Below are 20,708 nucleotides of genomic sequence, written 5' to 3'. Positions count from 1 at the left end.
CTCCAGGGCAAGAGCCAGGTTTTGGTTAGTGATGGTCTCCCAAGCTCGTGGTACCCACCAAACGGGCGTTTAAAAACCCACCGCTCACTGACTGAAGGAGTTGCTCCTGAGAAGGAACAGAAGTGGAGGAGACAGGACAAACCCAAACCCAAAGCAAACCCTTGCGGGTTAAGAGCACCCTTGGAACCCTGGCTCCATCCCCCCAGGCAGGAGAGGTTGCCCCGGCCCTGGGCGGCAGCGGGGCCCCAGCCATGGGGAGGTCCCAGGAGCTGCCCATTTGGTGGGAAGGGCCCATGACGCCCTGATTCTGCTCTGGCACATGTGGCCTTGGTAACGGGACAGTGGCATCTTCTCCCTCGCCTCCTGTGCCACTCCTCTCAGGGCCCTCGGCCACTCCCACCAAGTGTCAGAACACATCCCAGGATGCACTCAGTTCAGGACCAGCCCACTGCAAGCCCCGTCCCAGAACAGCGGGGGCTACTGGATGGGTACACCGACTCTGAAGCTAGAGACCAAGACGGAATGAACCCTGGATGTGCCACGACCAGGCTGGGGGGGGGTCCCTGAGCAAGACGCTTTATCTCGTGAAGCCTCCGTTTTTTTTTCACCTTAAAAGAGGGATACTAATGCCTCTTGAAGAAGATTGTTTGGAAGCGTAAATAAAGCAATGAATGCAAAGGAGCTCAGAAAGCGCTTTGCACACGGTGGGGGCATCATAAACATTAGTTGAATGATAAATAAACCTGGAAGTCTCTTTTCTGGAGATGCTCTCTACCCTGCATGAGTATTAGGCTTGGATGCATGTGCAATTAAGTTATGCCAATTAATCAATTGACTCATTCCATCATGTACGCTTGGAAGGAAGACTCTGTGAATTTCAAATGCACATATGCAAAACAACCTGGCAGGGCCCGGGGAGGATCAAACGTGATAATGTATGAGAAAGTGCTTCGTAAACTGTGAAGCCCTGTACAACTGCTAGTTGTCCTCATTACTAACATGTTTACAGCTCGGCTGGCCCTGAAATCGCTGGCTTAACCTGAAAGAGAAAAGTGGGCAACTTTCCAGGACTCCAGGGCTAGGCCACAAAGTCCCCAGAGGAAGAGGCCTGGGCTGGGCAGTTCACACCACCCGCCCCACCTGTCCCTCCCCTCCCCCACTCTGTCACCATCAAGCTTCGGTCGAGTCCACTGAACTCCGGTGAGCTCAGGACAACTGCACTGGGCAAGGCTAGCCAGCCTTTAAGGCCCAGAAGGCCATCAAGCGCCCAGGCCGTGGCCACCAACACATAGATCCCTGAGAGCCGCAGCTCCTGTGGAAGTAAGCGAGCAGGCCAGGCAAAGGCCGAGGGAACCGAGGCATACAAGCAGCCGACGTGGGGACAGCCACCACCCCAGCAGAGCAGCCTCTGGCATTCTGCAAACTCACTGTTGCCAGATCTAGCTTTTGGGTGGTGGGTTGGTTTTTTTTTTTTTTTTTTCCCGTGAGAAGCCAAAACTCCAGATTTTTATGTGAAATTTCATTTTTTAAATACTGGAAACTTAATTTTTTTAAATGTTTAAAACACTACGCGGGCCAAATAAAACCTGTGGGCAGGCTCTAGGGCACGGCCTTGGCAGGTAGACCTTCGGCTTCCACGCTCAGCCGGGGCCTCCGGGCACCTGCCGGGCCCCCAAGCTCCGGACCCGCAGGGGACTCACCCTCCTCCGCAGGGGCTCCCCGGCCATCCTTGGGGGTGCAGCAGCCATTCTCCACAGCTCTGGAGGCTTCGGACGGGGTCTCGGCCGCGCCCTCTCCCTCCGCTGGGGCCCCGCCCTTCTGCCCCCCGGCGGGGCTCCCCTCCTCCGGCTGAGGCTCACTCCGCTTCTCCAAGTCCCCGTTGGGTAACAGCTCTGAGGGGCCTGAGTCCTGGGCCATGGACGGGGACTTGGAGGTCACCGCGGGGTCTTTCGGCGTGTCGCTGCTTTCCACCTGGAAGGAAAGGAACACGACGGGCGCGTCAGACCAGCGGTCTTAGCCCTTTTGCGTCCCTGACCCGGCTGAGATGCGGGTGCAGGTTACAACCCCTCTGTCCAGCAAACTGTGCTCATGTAAACGTCTACGCGGGTAAATGGGATTTTTCTCTCAGATTCAAGGGGTGCGTGGGCCTGACCCCCTGAAGTCAAGAGGCCTTGCCAGCCCTGTGCCACTGCAAGCCGCACCCCACCCCGGGCCCCACCCTCGCTCGCTGAGGCAACACGGGTCCCCAAGGTCTCTCTGTGGTCCCCACTGAAAACAGATGCTTCTCACGCATCCCTACTTCAAACCAGAACCACCTCCTCCTTAGAAGATTCTAGTAACCCCGGCTGACGTGACTGCTGTGTCAGAGCCCTCCTGGCTCTCCTCTTGGTCTCTCGAGCGGCTGCCTGGCCGGCTACCTGGCCGAGTGGAGGGTAATGTGAGAGGGGACCTCCTCTGGGCCCCAAAGCCTGGCGCAGTTGGTTCCCTCCGCTTCCGCCCCCCGGCCTTGCCCCAGGAGAGCCAAGGCCCCGGCCAGCCACCCGCAGTCTCTGCAGCGAGGCCTCCCTCGCACGCCACGCTGTGGTCCCCTTCCAAGAGGAAGTGCACTGCTTTGACCCCACGAGTCTCAGAGCTGAGCTCGCTACCAGAGTCACATTAGGAGTTGTCGTAACCGTCCACCAGGGTCTGTGCCCCGTGGGCAAAGCTCCTTTTCACTCATCACCCCTCCAGAGCCGCTCGAGCTCACTGGGGAGGCTGGCAGAGAATTTTGTGATTTACTCGAGGTCCCACACTCTGTAAGGACAGCGCCTGGCAAACACTTGGTCCTTGGCCATCTGGGGGAAGGTAGGCCAGGACATCTCAGAAGAAATGAGGGGGTCTGCTGGGGTAGAAGCAGCAAGAGTCCCCTGTGCTTGGCACTCTGCCACACCTGCGGGCACCAAATGAGCCCCAGCACTCTTCTCACCGACTCCCTGCAGAACGCCTGCCCAAAGGCTCCAGATGGCGCCTCAGCTTCCCCACCTGCAAGGTGAGATGGCTGGGCTAGACCAATGAAGCGCTTCCTTCTTTTTAAGTTTTTTTTTTTTTCTATTTATAAAAGTCAGATACATATTATAAAAATTCAAACCATAAAAATGAGTTGTGTTAAAAGGCTAAAGCTCATGTTTCTTTTCTTTTCTTTTTTTTTTTTTAGGGCTGCACCTGTGGCATATGGAAGTTCCCAGGCTAGGGGTTAAATTGAAGCTGTGGCTGCTGCCCTACACCACAGCCACAGCAAAACACGATCTGAGGAGTTCCCACTGTGGCGCAGCTGAAACAAATCTGACTGAAAACCATGAGGTTGCGGGTTCAATCCCTGGCCTCGCTCAGTGGGTTAAGGATCTGGCGTTGCCATGAGCTGTGGTGTAGGTCGCAGATATGGCTTGGATCCTGCGTTGCTGTGCCTGTGGCCTGGGCTGGCTGGCAGCTGTAGCTCCAATTCAACCCCCTAGCCTGGGAACCTCCATATGCCTCAGGTGCAGCCCTAAAAAGCAAAAAAAAAAAAAAAAAAAAAAAAAGAGAGAGAGAGAGAGAGAGATCCGAGCAGCATCTGTGACCTACACCACAGCTCGCAGCAACGCCAGATCCTTAACCCCCTGGAGCGAGGCCAGGGATTGAACCCATGTCCTCAGGGATACTAGTTGGGTTACTGCTGAGCCACAATGGGAACTAAAGCTCCTCCTTCAATCTCTACCTCCGAAATCACTCCCCACAGGGAACCATTACTAAGTTTGGCAAGTATCTTATCTAGACTTTTTCTCTAAGCATCTACAATCAGGCGTAAGTTACAGGTTTACACGTATGTATTCACACACACACATCTAGATCCAGGCTTTTTTTTCCTAAGGGGGATCATATTCATCTGTGCTGTAACTTGCTCTTTCACACAGCAAGTGCAGCGGGCATCTCTCCCCACCAGTGTGTACGGCTCTGGCTCATTCTGTGTCTTAGCTGCTGGACATTCTATTGAGTGGATGCTCCCTAATTTATTCAGACGCTCTCCTAATGGTGGGCCTTTGGGCCGATGTGCTTTCTGCGGCAGCGAACCCCTTGCACGTACAGCTTCGTGCCCCTGTGGATGTCTGGGGGCCGGAGTCCCAGCAGCGGACTGGCGAGGAGAGAGGGCCTGCGCAGCTCCCTGTGAGGAGATCCTGCCAAATTCCCTCCAGAGAGCTGCAGCCCCGAAGCGCCTCCCCGCGCCTGAGAGGGCGCTGGTTTCCCCAGACCCTGCCCGCACGCACGGCCTGCGAGGCCCTCCAACAGCCTCCGAGGCTGCTTCTGCTCCAAGGATCTAGGATCTCAACGCTGAGCCCACCGCTTATATGAGGAAACCCCGAGGCAGCAAACGGGGATGAGGGCTTGGGGGGAAAACGCAGAGTCCTCCTTGGAGGAGGCGCCCTACACAGAGCAGCATGAGGGTGAGCAGAGGGAACTCCGGAGGCCTCGCCTGGCCAAGCCGCTTTCTGGGGCCACGTGGGGCGGCTCGGGGCAGGCCCACTTCCAGGAAGAAAACCTCCCACGGAAAGCTGCAAATGTGTGCGCTCCCCAGCGCCGGGGGTGGGGGGGCTGCTGCAAGAGGAAGAGGAGGCCTCTGGCCTCTGGCGGAAGTCCTCCGCCGGGCTCGGGACCCGGGGCTGCAGCCAGCAGAGCCAGGAGGCCAAACACAGGATGGCCCGCAGAGCCAGCAGGGCCCGTCTCCGTCCTCAGCGGACGACCTACATGCTCCATCCAGGACGCAGCAGGTCCTGCCCGGCCCTCTGCTCAAGCCGGCAGGCTCCCTAGCCCGGGATGCCCATCCCGTGGGCATCCTGTCACTCCTCAGGGCTCCCCTTGTGAGAGTCGGATGGCCCAGGCAGCCGGAGAACGGGGCACGCCCGGGCCCCCACTGCCACCCTCAGGGCCAGCTATGCCAGGAGCCCCAGAGCCCCAGCCTCGGCACTTCCAGGGAGGTGGGCCTGGGGCTCCCGCTGGCCGACTCGGGCTGAGAGGCAAAGGTCAGCGCCGGTCTCTTACCACGGCCGTGTCCTCCTTTCCTCTAGCCACTTGCTTCCCCACAGACACCCCAGGTGGGGGCCCCACAAAGCTGCTCAGACAACTCCGCTGTCACTCACTTCCTGCCGGGGCCCACACGGCCCCTTCTCACCCTGGGACTCACTTCCTGTTGACTGCCAGCTCCCCAGCACCGAGACCCGGGAGGACCTGCTCCAAGGCCTGAGCCACCCTGACCAGGCAGCACCCCCCCCGGCCTGCCCTGGGGACCCCCGGCCGCAGCAGCGTGAGACACGCCATCCTTCCAGAGGCGGGCGGATGCGGGGCGGCGAGCAATCTGCCAGCTCCAGCCCCAGGCTTCGCTCCCGGCCTGAACGCCGCCCTGATCTCCCCATTCCGCACCCTCCTCTCTTCCCGACAGGCCGCCCCCGCTGCCCATCCTCTCCGGTCCTGCACGAGTCTGAGTCAACCAGAGCTCTGGGCTTAGGGGAGCTCTGACTAGCCTCCGTCAACCCTTTTTCAGGGGGGCGGGGGGGGCTGCGCCCGCAGCATATGGACTAGTTTCCAGGCTAGGGGTCAAATCAGAGCTGTAGTTGCCGGCCTACACCACAGCCCCGGCAATGCCGGATCCGAGCCACATCTGCGACCTACACCTGATGCCTGCGATGTCGGATCCTTAACCCACTGCATGAGGCCAGAGAGTGAACCTGCATCCTCGCGGACACTGTGTTGGGTTCTCAACCCGCTGAGCCACGGTGGGAACTCTGGCACCGTCAACCCGTGATCCATCTTACCCATCAAGAACCCCCACCCCCACCCCCGCTAGGAGTGGCTGGGGATCCACAGGCAAATGGACTGAAGTGACTCGGTCTCCAGGGAGGAGCTGGGGCAGCTCAGGTGAGAACAGGCCTGTGCCCTCCTCCCCACACCCCTGTCACCACCAGCTTGTCACCTCCTGGAAGAGGGGCTTTGCTTTACTGGGTCCGCGTAGGCACATGGCAGTGCTCCATATTCATAATTGACTCTTTTATGCCAAAGGCCTAGTCACCAGTGAGAGCGTCCCAATCACACGCCTGGGGGAGTTTCAATTTTGTTGCATGTCACATGTAACTGTTACAAACTCTGGTTTTGTTTGCTTTTATTCTTTACAGTTGCCTTGAAAGGAGACAGGGCACACCCTGAGACACTCATTTTTTTTTTTCTCCATGGCGGGGAGAGGCAGCCACAGAAGCCCCCGGCCCTTTTAGAAGGCACGCCAGCAGCTGGAGGTTACCCATCCACTTCCTTTGCTGCTCACCCGCAGGGGTGAGGGGAGGGCGGGAGTGGGGACAGAGTGGGAACGGCAGCCTTGAACCGCCTCACTGCTCCCTTGGGTGGGTGGGCCCGACAGATTTGAGTAAAGCTTGACCCCTCACCCACTGTGTGCCCACCTCCGCCCAGTTTGCCTCATGCTGGGTCTTCAAACCCTGCCCGCCACCTCCTGGGGTCCCTCAGAGTTTGGGGACCTGTGCCTTCCTTCCAGGCAAGACCCCTCCACCCAGGAGAACGCCTCCCACTCTCTGTGGTTCATCTACTCTTCAGTTATCCAAGCAGTGAAGGCGGTGGCTCCCAACTGGGGGCCATTTTGCCCCCCAACATTTGGCAAGATGTCTGAGACACTTTTGGTCACCACATTGTGGGGGGGACAGACTGCTGGCTTCTAGTGGGTAGGAGCCCAGGATGCTGCTGAATACCTCACACGATACAGGACAGCGCCCACGACAAAGACCCACGCAGCCCAAATGCCAATGGTGCTGCTGCTGAGCAGCCCTGGGCTGAGGACAGGGGCACTGACGAGGAGCTTTTCCTAAGGACCGTTTTTTATGTATTAGTAGTACTTTTTTTGGCTTTTTAGGGCTGCACCCAAGGCATATGGAGGTTCCCAGGCTAGGGGTTGAATTGGAGCTGCAGCTGCTGGCCTTCACCACAGCCACAGCAGTGCCAGATCTGAGCCATGTCTTCGACCTGCACCACAGCTCACAACAACGCTGGATCCTTAACCCACTGAGCGAGGCCAGGGATCGAACCTGCGTCCTCATGGATACTACTAGTCAGATTCGTTTCCGCTGAGCCAAGACGGGAGCTCCAGGATCTTTTTTTTTTTTTTTTTTAATTTTTTAAATTATGGTAAAATACACACAAAATCTACCACCTGAACCATTTTCAAGTGGACAAGGTAGTGACAGTACGTACATTCACATGGCTGTACACCCATTACCACTATCCATCTTCAAAACTTTTTCATCATCCCAAACTGAAACTCTGTACCCATTAAATAAAAACCCCCATTCACTCTCCCCACCAGCCCCTGGTGACCACTATTCTACTGTCTTTTTTTTTTTTTTTTCCCTTGGCCGTGCCTGCAGCACATGGGAGTTCCCGGGCCAGGGACTGAACCTGCACCACAGCAGCGACCTAAACCTTAAGCAAATCCTTAACCCACTGCACCACAAGAGAACGCCTCTATTTTCTGTCTTCTAAGGAACATTTTCAAGTCTGTCTGTCTGTCTCTTTCACACACACACATCCTTGGAAGGTATCTGTGCCAGGCCCCAGTCCTGGAAGCCCTCAGCTTTGGCCTCATCACCCGCGCCCCTGCCACAAAGGCCCTGGGGAGTTGGCAGGTGGCTGGTCCCAGCCTGACCCTGAAGGAGACTGGGGTGAAGGCCACTCCAGTGTTGACGCACCCCCACCAGCCCACCGCACCCCCCCTTGTTTTCAAAGGGCTTTCACACCCCATCTCATTAGAGCACGCCTCACGTGGTCCCTAATTATTTGTTTACTCTGTGTCTCCCTCCTAGTCTATGAACTTTGCCTTATTTATCTTTTTATTTCTCTTCCTTCCAACCACCCCCGACTGCTCCTCAGCACTAAGCATAGGACTGAGCATCGATCCGCTTATCCAATTAATAAACGTAATTATACAATTATCCTGATGGGTCATGTTCCTCTCACTTTGCCAAGGAAAAAGGCTCCAAGGTTTGCCTCAGGTCACATACCTTCTAAGTGGAAAAGTTTCCAGAATGACCCAGGTACAGGAGAGGCATTTGAAAGCTGGCTCCCCCTCTGGGCTGAGTCTCGGGAAAAGCCCAACCTCAAATCCCAAGGGTTCCAGGGAGGAAAAGGAGGCTTTGATGTGTCTAAGCAGGGCCAGGGAAAGGCTGCCGGCTGTTTCCTTGGCAGCAGCCACCACGACGAAAAGCCAGAGGCAAAGCAAGAAGGAACCTTCTGCAGTGAACCTGCCCAGGCCAAAGCCAAGGCCTCAGCACCACCACCCCCATCCGCCATCCCCTTCCCACTTTCTGACCAGGCTCCAGAAGCCCCCCTCCCTCAGGAAGGGGGGACTGTTTCCCAAGGAGGGGCTGAGGGCTGAGGCCCCAAATGGGGAAGTGATTTTTGAGGCCTTTTTAATAGTTATGATATTTACACATACAAAATAAAAACCTGGCAAGTAAGAGATGAGGGCCATTGTACAGGGAGAAAGGGCCCAGGGCCCAGGGCCCAGCTCAGCCCTGCACAGGCTCACCTGGGCCCAAGTGTGGAAAGGGGACCTGGGGACCATGCCCCTCCCACCAGTCCTGGCCTGGCTCTGGGCCCCTGACACACCCTCTCCGCCTGAGCCAGGAGCTGCCACTTCAAAGGGCCTTGGCGCCTAGACCCCGGGGCAGCTCTGGGGAGGGAGGCCCAGAGGCAGGTAGACGTGGAGGCGGCCTCACCTCGCCCTCCCCAGCCTTCCGGCCCCTCTGCCCCCTTACGGCCATTGCGCCCTTAAGGCCCTTGGCAGCACTCAGCTCTGTGCCAGGCGGGAACCCTGGCGGCCGGCCAGCTAGAGCCTCATGATTAAAGACACACAGACACACAATCACATGCACAGACACACAAGCAGAGCACCAAGGACATCCACTCACCAGCCCCAGGACAGGGATGTGCTCAGATACCCCAGAGCAATGTCAACAAAAACTCGCACATGCTCCCCCCTTCCCCACACCCACGTCCACTCCAGCCCCCCGGCTCCTGCGGGCCCAGCCGCTCCCCGTCAGGCCCTGGATTTTCCCAGGTTGACTCTAGTTTCAGGAAACAGCCCAACCGTCCACATAAAGCAGGGCAGCCCTGTCCCCTAAGCCTTGGCAGGGGGCCTGGACTCCCTGGTCTCCTCCGCTCCAGGCCTTCCTGCGGCCCCTTCCCCGGCAGCCCTCTGATCGGAGGGCCGGAAGTGGCCTTGGGCCTGGCAGAGCCAGAGAGGTCCCAGGCCCGAGAGGGGCCCCCACGCCTCCCTGCTCAGCCTTCCAGGGCCAAGTGGAGTCAGGCCCCAAGACTTGGGACAGAACCTGGACCTTCCAATTTCTTCTCCCTAGTGGAGTGGCTAAAAGGGCCACCGGGGCGAGGGGGGGAGCAGCAAGGGACAGAAGGGCCAACTCTGGAAAGTCTGACCCCAGCTTGGGTACAACTCCTAGGTCCTACCATTTCCCTCCACCACTGAGGCAGGGACCTGCCTTCCCACCCTCCTCCCCAGAGATCTCCAGCGTGTGTGTGTGTGTGTGTGTGTGTGTCTCTCTCTCTCTCCAGATGGAGGATGGAACTTCAGGGAGAATTAGAGGTCACTCATCCGGGGCCCTATTGGCCATGGCAAATGGATGCAAGAACGAACACGCCTGGTGGGTGGCACCCCCAACACACACACCAGGTTCTGCTTCCAACAGGGACACCTGTCCACCTGGAAGAGGGCCTGCCTGTGCGCTTTGAAGTCAACCTCAAAGGATTTCAGGGTGAGCTGGAGGCTCCCTTGAAAAGGCCATTATGTAGCGAGGATCCACGGCGCATTTAAGTAAACCTCTTTTGAGGTTACGTCTCTTTTCGGCCTCTACAATCCAGGCCTAGGGTGACAGGTTTGGTGAGAAGGGAACCCACCATGGAAAATGAGGCTTTCTTTTCTGAGCTTCATGTGCCTTTCTAAAGTTTCTGATGGGTGTCCCCCACCCCCACCCACCCCCGCTGGGGCGTGCTCATCCTGCCCCACCCTGCAACGCGACTTCAGAGCTTTAAGCACGTCGACCTCATGGCTGGGCCATGGTCTCTCCAGCCTGAGAGCCCTCATCTCTTTAGCCTGTCCTCACTTGGCAGCCTTGCCTCCCCCGATCCATTTAGCTGCCCTTCTCTGGAGCCTTTCCAGCTCCCTTATGTCTTTCTTGAGGTGGCAGAACCCAAACGCACCAAACCCTCTAGGTGAGGATGATGAAAGAAGAGCAAGGTCAACAACTCGGCCCAGGTGCGAGCAGCAGGGGTGATGCAGGTGCAGCCCGGGCTCTGAAGGAGCCCCTGGGCATCCTAGGAAGCCCACGGGGGCCGGGACCCGAGGGAATGAACGCCTCTCGCTGGAGGTGGCCTGGGACGTGTGGCTCTGGGGCGGGGGCCACGGAGGGATGAAAACAAACAGGGATTCGGGGGAAAAAACGGGATGGAGATTCTGATATTTCACTCAGATGCTCCCCCAGTAAGAGCAGCCTCCCCAAGGGCCCCTGGCAAACCTGCTCCTTCCAGAGCTTTGGTTTCTGATGAAAACACTGCTGCTGTCCCTGGGGGCCTGCGCGTCTTCCTTCCTCTCCCTGGTCCACAGCCCTGCGGTGCAGGCCCCGCCAGCTCTGTCCTGCCACAGCTGTCCACAGCGGGCCCTAGGGGCGTTTTCTGGCCACCGCCCCACCCTGACTCCCTGTATCCTCGGATCCTCAACCTGTCCTGCTCACAGACGCCAGAGTGAGCTTCCCCAACGTGACTCCCACCACTTCCAGAAAACTTCCAGCCAAACAGCATGCTTTTGAGAGGATAAACTATAAACCCTCAGGCTGTGTGCAACCAACCAAGATGAAGGCATCCTTAAAGAAAACCCTCATCTGCTCAGCCGAGCCAGTCTGCTCACAGTCTGGGGCTGGGGCCCACCGCCCTGCACCCCGATGCTCCGGGAGGTCCCAGGTAGGAAAACCTCCCGCTTTCCTCCTCCAAATACGAGCCCCAAGGCTCAAGCCCAGCCCCGCCCCTCAACAAGTCTTTGGCTCTTGTCTAGACTGCAGGCCAGGCTCTTGGGTGCTGGATGCCTCGGCGAGCACTGATTTGACTGAACAGCTTGGGGAATGAGCAGACGAGGCTGCTGGGCACAGTTACAAGAAACGTCTCTAACCCTGTGAGGTGAACGACAGCCCTGCTTTCCACACACCTTCTAAAGCACGAGAAGGCAGGGGAGCGGGCAGCAGGTGCTGACAGCAGACTCACAGGCAGGAAGCCCCCTGAGGGGCTGGGGCCCAGGAACGGGAGAGACCCTTCCAGGAAGTTTTGTGCATAAAAACAAGGAGACACCAAGTCACTGAGTCGAGGTTCCGGGGGTTAGCAACAGGGCCCTTCTAACCTGGACGCCAAAACGGCCCCTGAGCTCTGTCTTAAGCATCAAAAGGTCATATTAGGTGGGCCAATGAGCCAATACTACTGGGTAACTCCCAACAGCTGAGGTAAACGGTACCCAGCTGATTTAGGCTGCCGAGGAGTGGTCCCAGGGCTTCAGAGCTCACAGCCCAGGTCTTCTGCTCCGAGTTGGAGCGGTTCTGCCCTCCTGAACTCGCTCACTCCGGGCGTTGTGTTGGAGGTTCAGCCTCTAACGAGGAGTAACTCTGGCTTTGGGCCGGTCTGGCTGAGCTCGGCGCCTGCTCTCAGCACCCCCTCCCCTCCCCCCTTTCTGGGTTATTCTTAGCAAGAGGTGACCTCAGAGTGCTCCCACTGAGCAAAAAATAACCCTGGAGGAAGTTGATGAGCATAAATCTTCAATGAATAAGTCCATATACCTAGTAAACAGGGCAGGGAGCCCCGAAGGACCGCTTCCCCCCAGGGTCTGGTGGGCGAGGTTACAAACGGGCCCTCCTAGAGCCCTAGCTGTAAGCAGCACGAGCAACAGAGGCGGTCGCAGGGCTGCCCGGGCCTGTGACCAGGCAGGAGCCGGCTTCAGACACCCTCCCTCGTCACGCTGCAGCGGCCTCGGAGCTGGTGAACAGGAAGATGCCTCTTCCGCCCAGCCTGAAGCTCGCACCCACGCGCAGGCCCCTACTCTCCGGCCAGCGGAGGCCAGCCCCGCACGCCGCTGACCCCTCCTCCGCTCCCGGGCACTGGCCAGCGCGCAGGCCCCAAGCCCAGGTGCCAGCTCCCCTCCTAGGCCCCGCCCAGCCCCGGGGCGGCTTCCTGTTTCCTGTTGCCGCTCCAGCTGCGAGCATCCTGGCTGTGCGGCCAGCGCCGCCGACCAGCGCTGCGGCCTGGTTTCGCGAGGCCCACCTCTCCCCCCTCAGCCGGCCGCAGCCTTTCCCACGGCCCCACAGGCTCCCTGGCATTTGGGTCAATCGCCCTGCTCGGTTCTATGGTCTCTGGATGCTTTTTGGAGCAGGCCTACACACTTTTTTCAAAGAGCCCTGCGTCTATATATTAGCTTAAAGGGAACCATGGACACTCTAGAGGCCATGGCTGGATGGCGAGGAGGAAGGGGCACAGGGGGCTGTGCAGTCCGGGCGTGGGGAGTCAAAGTCCAGCCCCTCCTCTCTGAACCTCAGTCTCTTCATCTGGATGTGGGGGCGGTGATGGCAGCAGCCCTCATCTACCCCCACAGGTTTGTTGTCAGGGTCAAGTGAGGTCACAGCGCAGAAAGCCTCTGAAGGCAGTAAATCGCTGCCCCTCTCTAAGCCCTTCCCTTCTTGGAGCAGGTGGACAGCATGACGTGGGGTGGTACCAAGTGGCGGACCTGGCGGAAGAGACAAGCTCTCTCCACCAACCTTCCCAACTACTTGCTTGAAAAGCCAGGCTTTGGTTTGGGTTTTTTAAATTCCCAATCCACCAGGAAGTGATACTTCTGTAAAATACAAAATCACGCCTGTGGCTGTGGCGACCGTCTCAAATTGATATAAACATTTCTGATGCTTATTCTCAAGTTCTGTACAGACTGGTAACAAACAGTTCACAGACCGGTGCTTCTCAAGGTCAGGTGTGCAGACCCAAGCCTGGGATGGGTAGGCCCATCACCCGTCTTTTTTTTTTTTTTTTTTAATTTTTGTCTCCTTAGGGTCGCACCCTCAGCATATGGAAGTTCCCAGGCTGGGGTCAAATCAGAGCCACAGTTGCCAGTTGCCAGCCTACGCCATCACGGATCCAAGTCACATCTGTGACCTATGCTGCAGTTTGTGGCAATGCTGGATCCTTAACCCAGTGAGCGAAGCCAGGGATAGAACCCACATCCTCACGGACACTATATCCGATTCTTAACTCGTTGGGCCACAGCGGGAATTCCTTGTCTTACTTCCTAGTATTCACTTTAATTTTTCAAATGGTTCAAAAGGGAGAGCCAGTATGGGTCACTGCTTACAAGGCAGCGGGACAGACTTGCTTGGGGTGTTCAGGAAGCAATGAGATGATTTCTTTGACAAAAGAAGTGGACTCTGAGCACCAGTGCAGAGGCAGGAGAGACCCCGTGGTGAGAAGCCAGGTCCTGTCCCATGAGAAATGGAACCCCTGGAGCTTCTCGAGCAGAGACATGCGCCATGTTTAGTGGAATTATGTGTGGCTTCCTCTCTAGCATACTTTGTCGAAATGTCTTATTTATTTGGTAGGTGCTCAGTAGGTATAATGTGTTTGTCATTGAATAAAGAAGGGCTGGGGGTTGAGAGAGATGCTGAGGGCAGGTGGTATCTGGTCTGGGTAAGGTACAGCAGGAGGCTGATGCAGGGGCAGGAGCAAGTGGAAGAAAAGGACAGAAAGGCCTTGGGGGCACAAGTTGGAGATGATTTCATAGCCTTAGGCCGGGGGACGGTGAGGACATCCCTGGAGGTCCCTTGCCCCTCCCCGTCCAGTGCTCTATGTGCCATGTTTGCACAGATCTGCAGCCAGGTTTTCCTATTTCACTTCCCAGCACCTCCCCTTCTGTTCCACCTGCCAGAATCTGAGCCAAGCTCCCTCCCCTTGCCAGGCTTAGCTGAATGACACACACTCGGCTGCTTTAAAGCTTCCTGGTCAATCCGCTCCCAAGGCCATGGCTGTGCCAGGTCCCCAGAAGCCTTCACTGCCTTGCTTTTCTGCTGGGGGTGTGGGGGGGGGGCAGGGGCAAGTACCTGCTCCGCAGCCAGGTGGTCTAGGACCCAGGGAACCGTGGGCTGGCCCCGAGCTGCAGCACCAGCTTCCCCCACGTGGGCTCCCTTAGGGGCCAGGGAAGACCTACTGGCTGTTTTTTCTGTTCCCCCCAACATGCCCTGGCCCCCTGTCTCCTGGTCAGCATTGCCTCCCAAGCTCTCTCCCAACCCTGCAGCCTGAGTCCAGGTGGCTTCAGGTGTCACTTAGGACATGGGCTGGACCACATCCTGAGCGACCTGCGCAGTGTGTGCCCCGCCTCCCACGGGAGCTGCTGAGGCAGATGCCAGGCTCTCACCCGAAAGGCCTTGTAGACACCGCCCCAGTGGTCCCTTCAGGGGGAGCAGGGGGACAGGTTTATGACACTGTTGGCCCTGTGCATTTGGGCTCCACCTCACTGTTTGTAAAGCACCTCGGAGGCAGACGGGACAGCCTTCTTTTATCAGTGGGGAAGCAAAGGTTCAGGGAGGTTCAGTAAGGTGCTGAGGTCACACAGCTGGGAAGCAGTTAATCCAGTGCCGCTGCCTCTGCAGGGTTTTGTTTTTGTTTTTGCTTTTTAGGGCCTCATCTGCAGCAATATGGAAGCTCCCGGGCTAGGGGTTGAATTGGAGTTGCAGCTGCTGGCCTACACCACAGCCACGCCAGATCTGAGCTGCATCTGCAACCTACACCACAGCTCATGGCAATGCTGGATCCTTAACTGACTGAGTGAGGCCAGGGATCAAACCCATGTTCCCATGGATATTGGTTGGATTTGAGCCACGAGGTGAACCCCTGCTTCTGTTTTGATTAAGAGTAGGACAGACCTTTGCTGACTGCTAGCTCTTTGATTTGTTTGTTTGGAGTTGGGATTTAAACCCAGGTCTGCTGGATTCTAAAGACTGCACTTGTGCTTCCACATGGGGCCCTGTTCTAGGCCAGGGGCGTATGAGCCACCGACCCTTCATCCCCTGGGCTGTGCCCCTCTTCCCTCTCATTGGTCGTCTCTGAGCCAAGCTCCCTCCCCTTGCCAGGCTTAGCTTCTGTGCACCTGCCCCTCTGACCCTGGGGCCTCACCCAGCCTCTCAGTGATGTGCCCTCCCTCAGGTTGCAGGGACTCTCAAAGAAGAGTCAAAGGGTCGCCAGGTCTCATGTGCTGCAGGTGGTGGCTCCCATCTCCAGCACCCAAACCAGGGAAAGGCAGGGAGGCAGGGTTTGATCTGCAGACGCGGGTGCAGATCAGATACAGAATTACCGGCGGGCTCAACCTGGGCCTCAGCCTGGCTCCCCATCCCCAGCGGCCTGCACGGTGCTCGTCTACTTTCTCCCACAAGGTGCCCTATGCGGGAGGAGAGGGGAGGGGCACCAGGGAATCCAGGAGTGCAGCCTAGAATCTGCTGCCAGCTGGAAATTCCTTTGAAGTTCCCTGTTTTATCTTCCAACTGCATGTAAATTTTTCATTCCAGGCCATAAAATATCCATGTTTGCCTTAATATTAAAATGTTTAAAATTACCAGTTAAATGACTTAACTCCCCCCCCCTCCCATCGCCAAGCAGAATTGGCAGTGGTGCACTTTTGCACCCTACAGATTCCCACATCTCCTGGCTCTAAGACCTGCCCTGGCCTCCAGCTGGCGCAGCCTCCCTCCCTCTGCTGCCCCCTCTCACTGCATCCTAGAAAGGCTGAGTTACAAATACGGGGCTCCTGGCTCCTCCTTACCTTCGTGCTCCAAGTTTCCCATTCTCAGCTGGAAAGGGGCTAAAAGAAAGGAACCAGCTGTGTTTGGTGCTGGCGAATAATTATTGTTCTGCCTGAGTTTAAGGCCTAAGGAAGGCAGGCTCCTGCAGCCCGAGGGCCTTGCCCTCTGGAGCACTCTTCCTCTTGGGCCACCATTGGGTCCCTGCAGATTCAGAGGCAATGGCATCCAGAAGCCAGAGGCCTACACTTCGACTAGACTTAAACAGTTGCCAGCCCTCCTCCTCTGTTAGAAAGGGACTCATCAGCCTGCAGTTCTTCTCTATTCGCATTTTTTTTTTCTTTCCAGGCCCCCAGCGTATGGAAGCTCCTGGGATGGGAATCGAACCTGCACCACAGCAGTGACCCAAGCCACAGCAGTGACCACGCCTGATCCTATAACTGCTAGTCTCTAGGGAACTGCTCTTCCCTTTCCACTTCGATCAGACTCCCAGACCTCAGTTCACCTCCTCCAAGTTCTCCAGGTGGGGCTGAGGCCCAGGGTGGGTGTCTGGATGGGGAGGTGGGGCGCCCTGCAGGCAGGCTAGGGAGAAACTAGCTTCTTGCTGCCCTTCCAGAAAGATGCCAGGAGTCCGGGCCTGGTTCAAATCCCACAAGAGCCATAGCACAAGTCCCTGGCCTCTAGGGGCCTCCAGTTCCACACAGAAAATTAACAAGTTAGGGGTGTGGTTGTGGGGGTCCAGAGAACGGGGAATGGCAGCAGGCTCTGCGGCTAGAGGGGGGCGCCCCATCGCCGGTCTCCACAGGACACACGTCACGGGGGATCGGCGCGCGCCCCTGTGTGCGCATGCGCGCTGGGGGGCCGCCGCCACACTCACCGGGGGGTGCTTGCGCTTCCTCCCAGGCCGCCCCACCTTCCGCGTAGTTGTGCTGGGCTCCTGCCGCTCCTCCTTGCCGCGAGCCTCCTCCTGCTCCTCTCCCTCCTGTGGGCACAGACACAGCCTGTGAAGCCAGGGCTGGACCCCCAAAGCCCTCCCCACTGTCCCACCCCCTGGGCTGTGCCACACCGGTTCCCCTGGTGTCGCTGGGTCACCCCTGAGAGCCGCACTTAAATCTACCCTTGAGGGACTCAGGGCCAGCCCGCTACCCCAGCAGGACGTGCTCTCCCTCTGGGGGGGCACGTTTTTTGAACCACAGAACCAGACACACGCTCTGACAAAGAATCTGTTTCTGGGTATGAGTTTATTTATGGGGAAAAAAAAAAAAAAAAACCCTAACACAAAGTACAAAACTGAAATTAGTTCTTTCTTTCTTTCTTTGCCTTTTCTAGGGCCGCTCCCGCGGCATACGGAGATTCCCAGGCTAGGGGTCGAATCGGAGCAGTAGCCACCGGCCTACGCCAGAGCCACAGCAACGCCAGATCCGAGCTGTGTCTGCGACCTACACCACAGCTCACGGCAACGCCGGATCGCCAACCCGCTGAGCAAGGCCAGGGACCGAACCCACAACCTCGTGGTTCCTAGTCAGATTCATTAACCACAAGCGCCACGAAGGGAACTCCTAGTTCTATATTTAATGAATCACCTTTACTGAAAAGAATAGGAGCATATGAAAGGAATAGGAAATTGAGCGATGGATATTGGACACACAGGCCACCCTTGGAAGGAAGCCAACCACAGACATGGAGGGCATTACAGTTGCTGGGCGTACACCTGCCCTGAAGCATCTGCCGAGTGGCACTGGTGTTGCACACACCTGTCACCTCACGGGAGCATCTCAGGGATCATGGCTTGGCTCATCTATATTTTTTGTTTTTTCACTTTTTAGGGCTGCACCAAAGGCATATGGAAGTTCCCAGGCCAGGGTGTCGAATCAGAGCTGCAGCTGCTGGCCTACACCACAGCCACGGCAACACCACATCTGAGTCGCGTCTGCAACCTACACCACAACTTACAGCAACACGGATCCTTAACCCAACGTGTGCAGCCAGGGATCGAATCTGCATCCTCATGGATACTAGTCGGATTCGTTTCTACTGCGCCACAGGGGGAACTCCACTGGGTTCATCTTGATGCCCTTCCTTCACGGAATTTTGGACCAGAGGTTTGGTTCTGCTACCACCCTTCACCTGGCACCTGCCATGGCCATGCCCTGCAAGGCTTGTCTCATGGGGCAGACGCATAAACCTAGAAAGTCCTTCTGCCTCACTGCTCCAGCCTGGCCACAAACCACCCACAAGTCGCTTCTGACTCAGCCGACTCCAGCATGACTAATCACGAGCAAAAATCGTGTTGGGGAAGGAGAGAGAAAGGGACCCTGATCCAGCAGAGGACCCGCAGGCTGCCATCCATGCCCTGCATATCAGGAGCCACAGATGGCTTCACGGTGCTCACGGGGGAGGGTGCCAGCCCAGAGCTGTGCAGGTGCCACGGAAAAGAGGCGGTGCACAGATTCCCAGGGGATTTACTCGAGATGGCTCTCAACGTCCCATGCAACTTTCATTTGTTTATGATTTCAAAATAGATTGTGGTTTGCCACATTAATTTTCAGGTGATGGTGGGACATGCAAATGGAAACCTACTGTGACCCATCATAGACATTAGAGCAGCGCAGGCCCCCTCTGTCCATCCCTCTATCCACTGGTATCCACGAGCAAAAATTGCATTGGGGAAGGAGAGAGAAAGGGACCCTGATCCAGCAGAGGACCCGCAGGCTGGTCCTCTATCCACTGGAGGCCTGTCTGGGACACACCTGCCCAGGAGGGAGAGTGAGGGTTTAGTTGAGTTCCGAACACATGCAAGTGGAAGGGGATGGCAGGGCCAGGCCTTGGCACCAAGGGGAGGCCACGGTCAAGGTGGAGGAGATGGAGTGTTCAGAGAAGCAGGAAGGGGACGCCAGTGTATTGTGACTGTAAGAAAAAAGGGAGCTGCCAACTCAAGAGGCAGAGCTGACAGATGCAAAGAGGCAGCAGACAAAGCGAGTTGGTTAGGGGTGGAAATGGTCAGCCTTAGCGATAAGTGGTGCAGAGTGACACGGCAGTGAGGGCCAAGGGGCCGGAGCGGGGCTGGAGAGATAACTGAAGGGGCCCAGCTGAGAAAGGTCTGGAAGAGAAGCCAAGGACACGGAGCCCAATGCTGGCTCTGGACGGGCAGGGAGGGTCCAGAGTGGACAGAAAGGCTGCCCTGGACCAGAGACCCTGAGAGGCTTTTTTTCAGAAAAACACAACAGAGAAGCTTCGAGGCACAAAGGGCAAGATAAGAGATGGCTGAGTCGGGGAAGGCCCGTGCAGGCGCCCCCGGGGAGCCTGGGCCGAGGGATGCCCAGGGCCACGTGTCCCACGGAAGGGTCTTCTGAGAGCCCACAGGCACCCTTTTTTAAGAAACAATCACTTGGGAGTTCACTGGTGGTCTGATGGTTAAGGACCCAGCACAGTCCTCAGGTCACTGCTGTGGCGTGGGTTCAGCCCCTGGCCCGGGAACTTCGACATGTCTCAAGCACAGTCAAAAAGAACAAAAGAAACAATCACTTGGCTCACACGGTGAGGAAGTGTTACCAGTGCAGCTTAATGTTTGTGAAGGTCCCAACTGATCTACACAAGTATAGGGAATTTCACGCTGAGATGGCGCGCTCGGTCTGATTCCACCACGGCTAAAAGGACACATCTTCATCTCGATTGTGCTGACCAGGGAACTCAGCATGGACGAAACAGAGGCCGCACGAGGCTGTGGAAAGGCAGAGGGCTTAGAGCGAACCCCAATGGGTGTGAGCCTGGCTGGTCCTGTGCTGGTTCCAGGACTGTTCTCTTGGAGCCTCTGTTTCCTCATCAGTCAAATAGGCATATGAAAGGGTCCATGCTGCCTGCTTCTCAGGTTTTTGTCTTTTTTTTGTTTTCTCTTTTAGGTCCGCACCTGCGGCATACGGAAGTTCCCAGGCTAGGTGTCCAATTGGAGCTGCAGCAGCTGGCCTACCCCACGGCCACAGCCACGCCAGATCTGAGCTACACCTGCAACTTACGCCACAGCTTGCATCAGCACCAGACCCTTAACCTGCTGAGCAAGGCCAGGGATTGAACTTGTGACCTCATGGATGCTAGTCGGATTCTTAACCCACTGAGCCACAATGGGAACTCCCACTTCTCTGGTTTTTAAGAAGACAGATGCATCAATGGTTCACCCCGTCGCCTGTTTTCCACTGCTGGATTCCCGGAGTCTAGAACAGGCGCAGCACTTAGGAAAGAAATTCTGGGCTCTGGAATTCCCGTTGTGGCTCAGTGGAAATGATTCTGATTAGTATCCATGAGGATGCGGGTTTGATTCCTGGCCTCAATCAGTGGGTCGGGGATCCCACACTGCTGTGGTGTAGGCTGGCAGCTGTAGCTCCTATTTGACCCCTAGCCTGGGAACTTCCATATGCTGCGGGTGTGGCCCTAAAAAGCAAAAAAAAAAAAAAAAAAAAGAAAGAAAGAAAGAAATTCTGGGCTCTGAACTATTTCTTAAACAAACCGCTTTTTTTTTTTTTTTTTTTTTGGCGGGGCATGAGGAAATTCCTGGACGAGGGATCAAATCTGAGCCAAAGCAGTGATAATGCCAAATCCTTAACCTGCTGTGCCACCAGGGAACTCCCAAACTGCATTTCTTAAAAGGGATTCATTTGATTTTCTAACTTTTGCTCTGAGCTAATCAGAGCCGTGTGAGCCAATCAGAGCCTCTGATCAGCACTAGGAACAAGTCACCAGGCTGCCTGCATGGACTGAAAACAAAGATACCTGGAGTTTCAGGACAGCAGGCCCCGGCTTCATTAGCATATGGAGAAAGCCTTTGGG

The 20,708-nt window shown here is 56.6% G+C and overlaps 1 protein-coding gene across 6 annotated transcripts in view; it reads right to left on the bottom strand.

Annotated features, from left to right (window-relative positions):
• DNMT3A (DNA methyltransferase 3 alpha) overlaps positions 1 to 20,708 on the bottom strand; it is a 106,688-nt gene that overhangs the window by 48,717 nt on the left and 37,263 nt on the right. For 5 of the 6 annotated variants that reach the window (XR_007135194.1, XR_007135195.1, XM_047782509.1 and 2 more), the window contains exons 3-4: positions 16,765 to 16,869; positions 1,701 to 1,971 (exon numbers count right to left, since the gene is read on the bottom strand). Coding sequence is in view for 4 of the 6 variants with exons in the window: in XM_047782509.1 (XP_047638465.1) it covers positions 1,701 to 1,971; positions 16,765 to 16,869 (376 nt within the window). In the remaining 2 variants the exon portion in view is untranslated. Of the gene's footprint in view, positions 1 to 1,700; positions 1,972 to 5,052; positions 5,166 to 16,764; positions 16,870 to 20,708 lie in introns of those variants that run through there. The other variant, XM_047782510.1, reaches the window with a different exon arrangement.

This window comes from Phacochoerus africanus, chromosome 5, assembly GCF_016906955.1.
Source record: "Phacochoerus africanus isolate WHEZ1 chromosome 5, ROS_Pafr_v1, whole genome shotgun sequence".
Lineage (NCBI taxonomy): Eukaryota > Metazoa > Chordata > Mammalia > Artiodactyla > Suidae > Phacochoerus > Phacochoerus africanus.
Note: the sequence above shows the minus strand (reverse complement) of the source record. Positions and strands in the feature narration are given on the sequence as shown.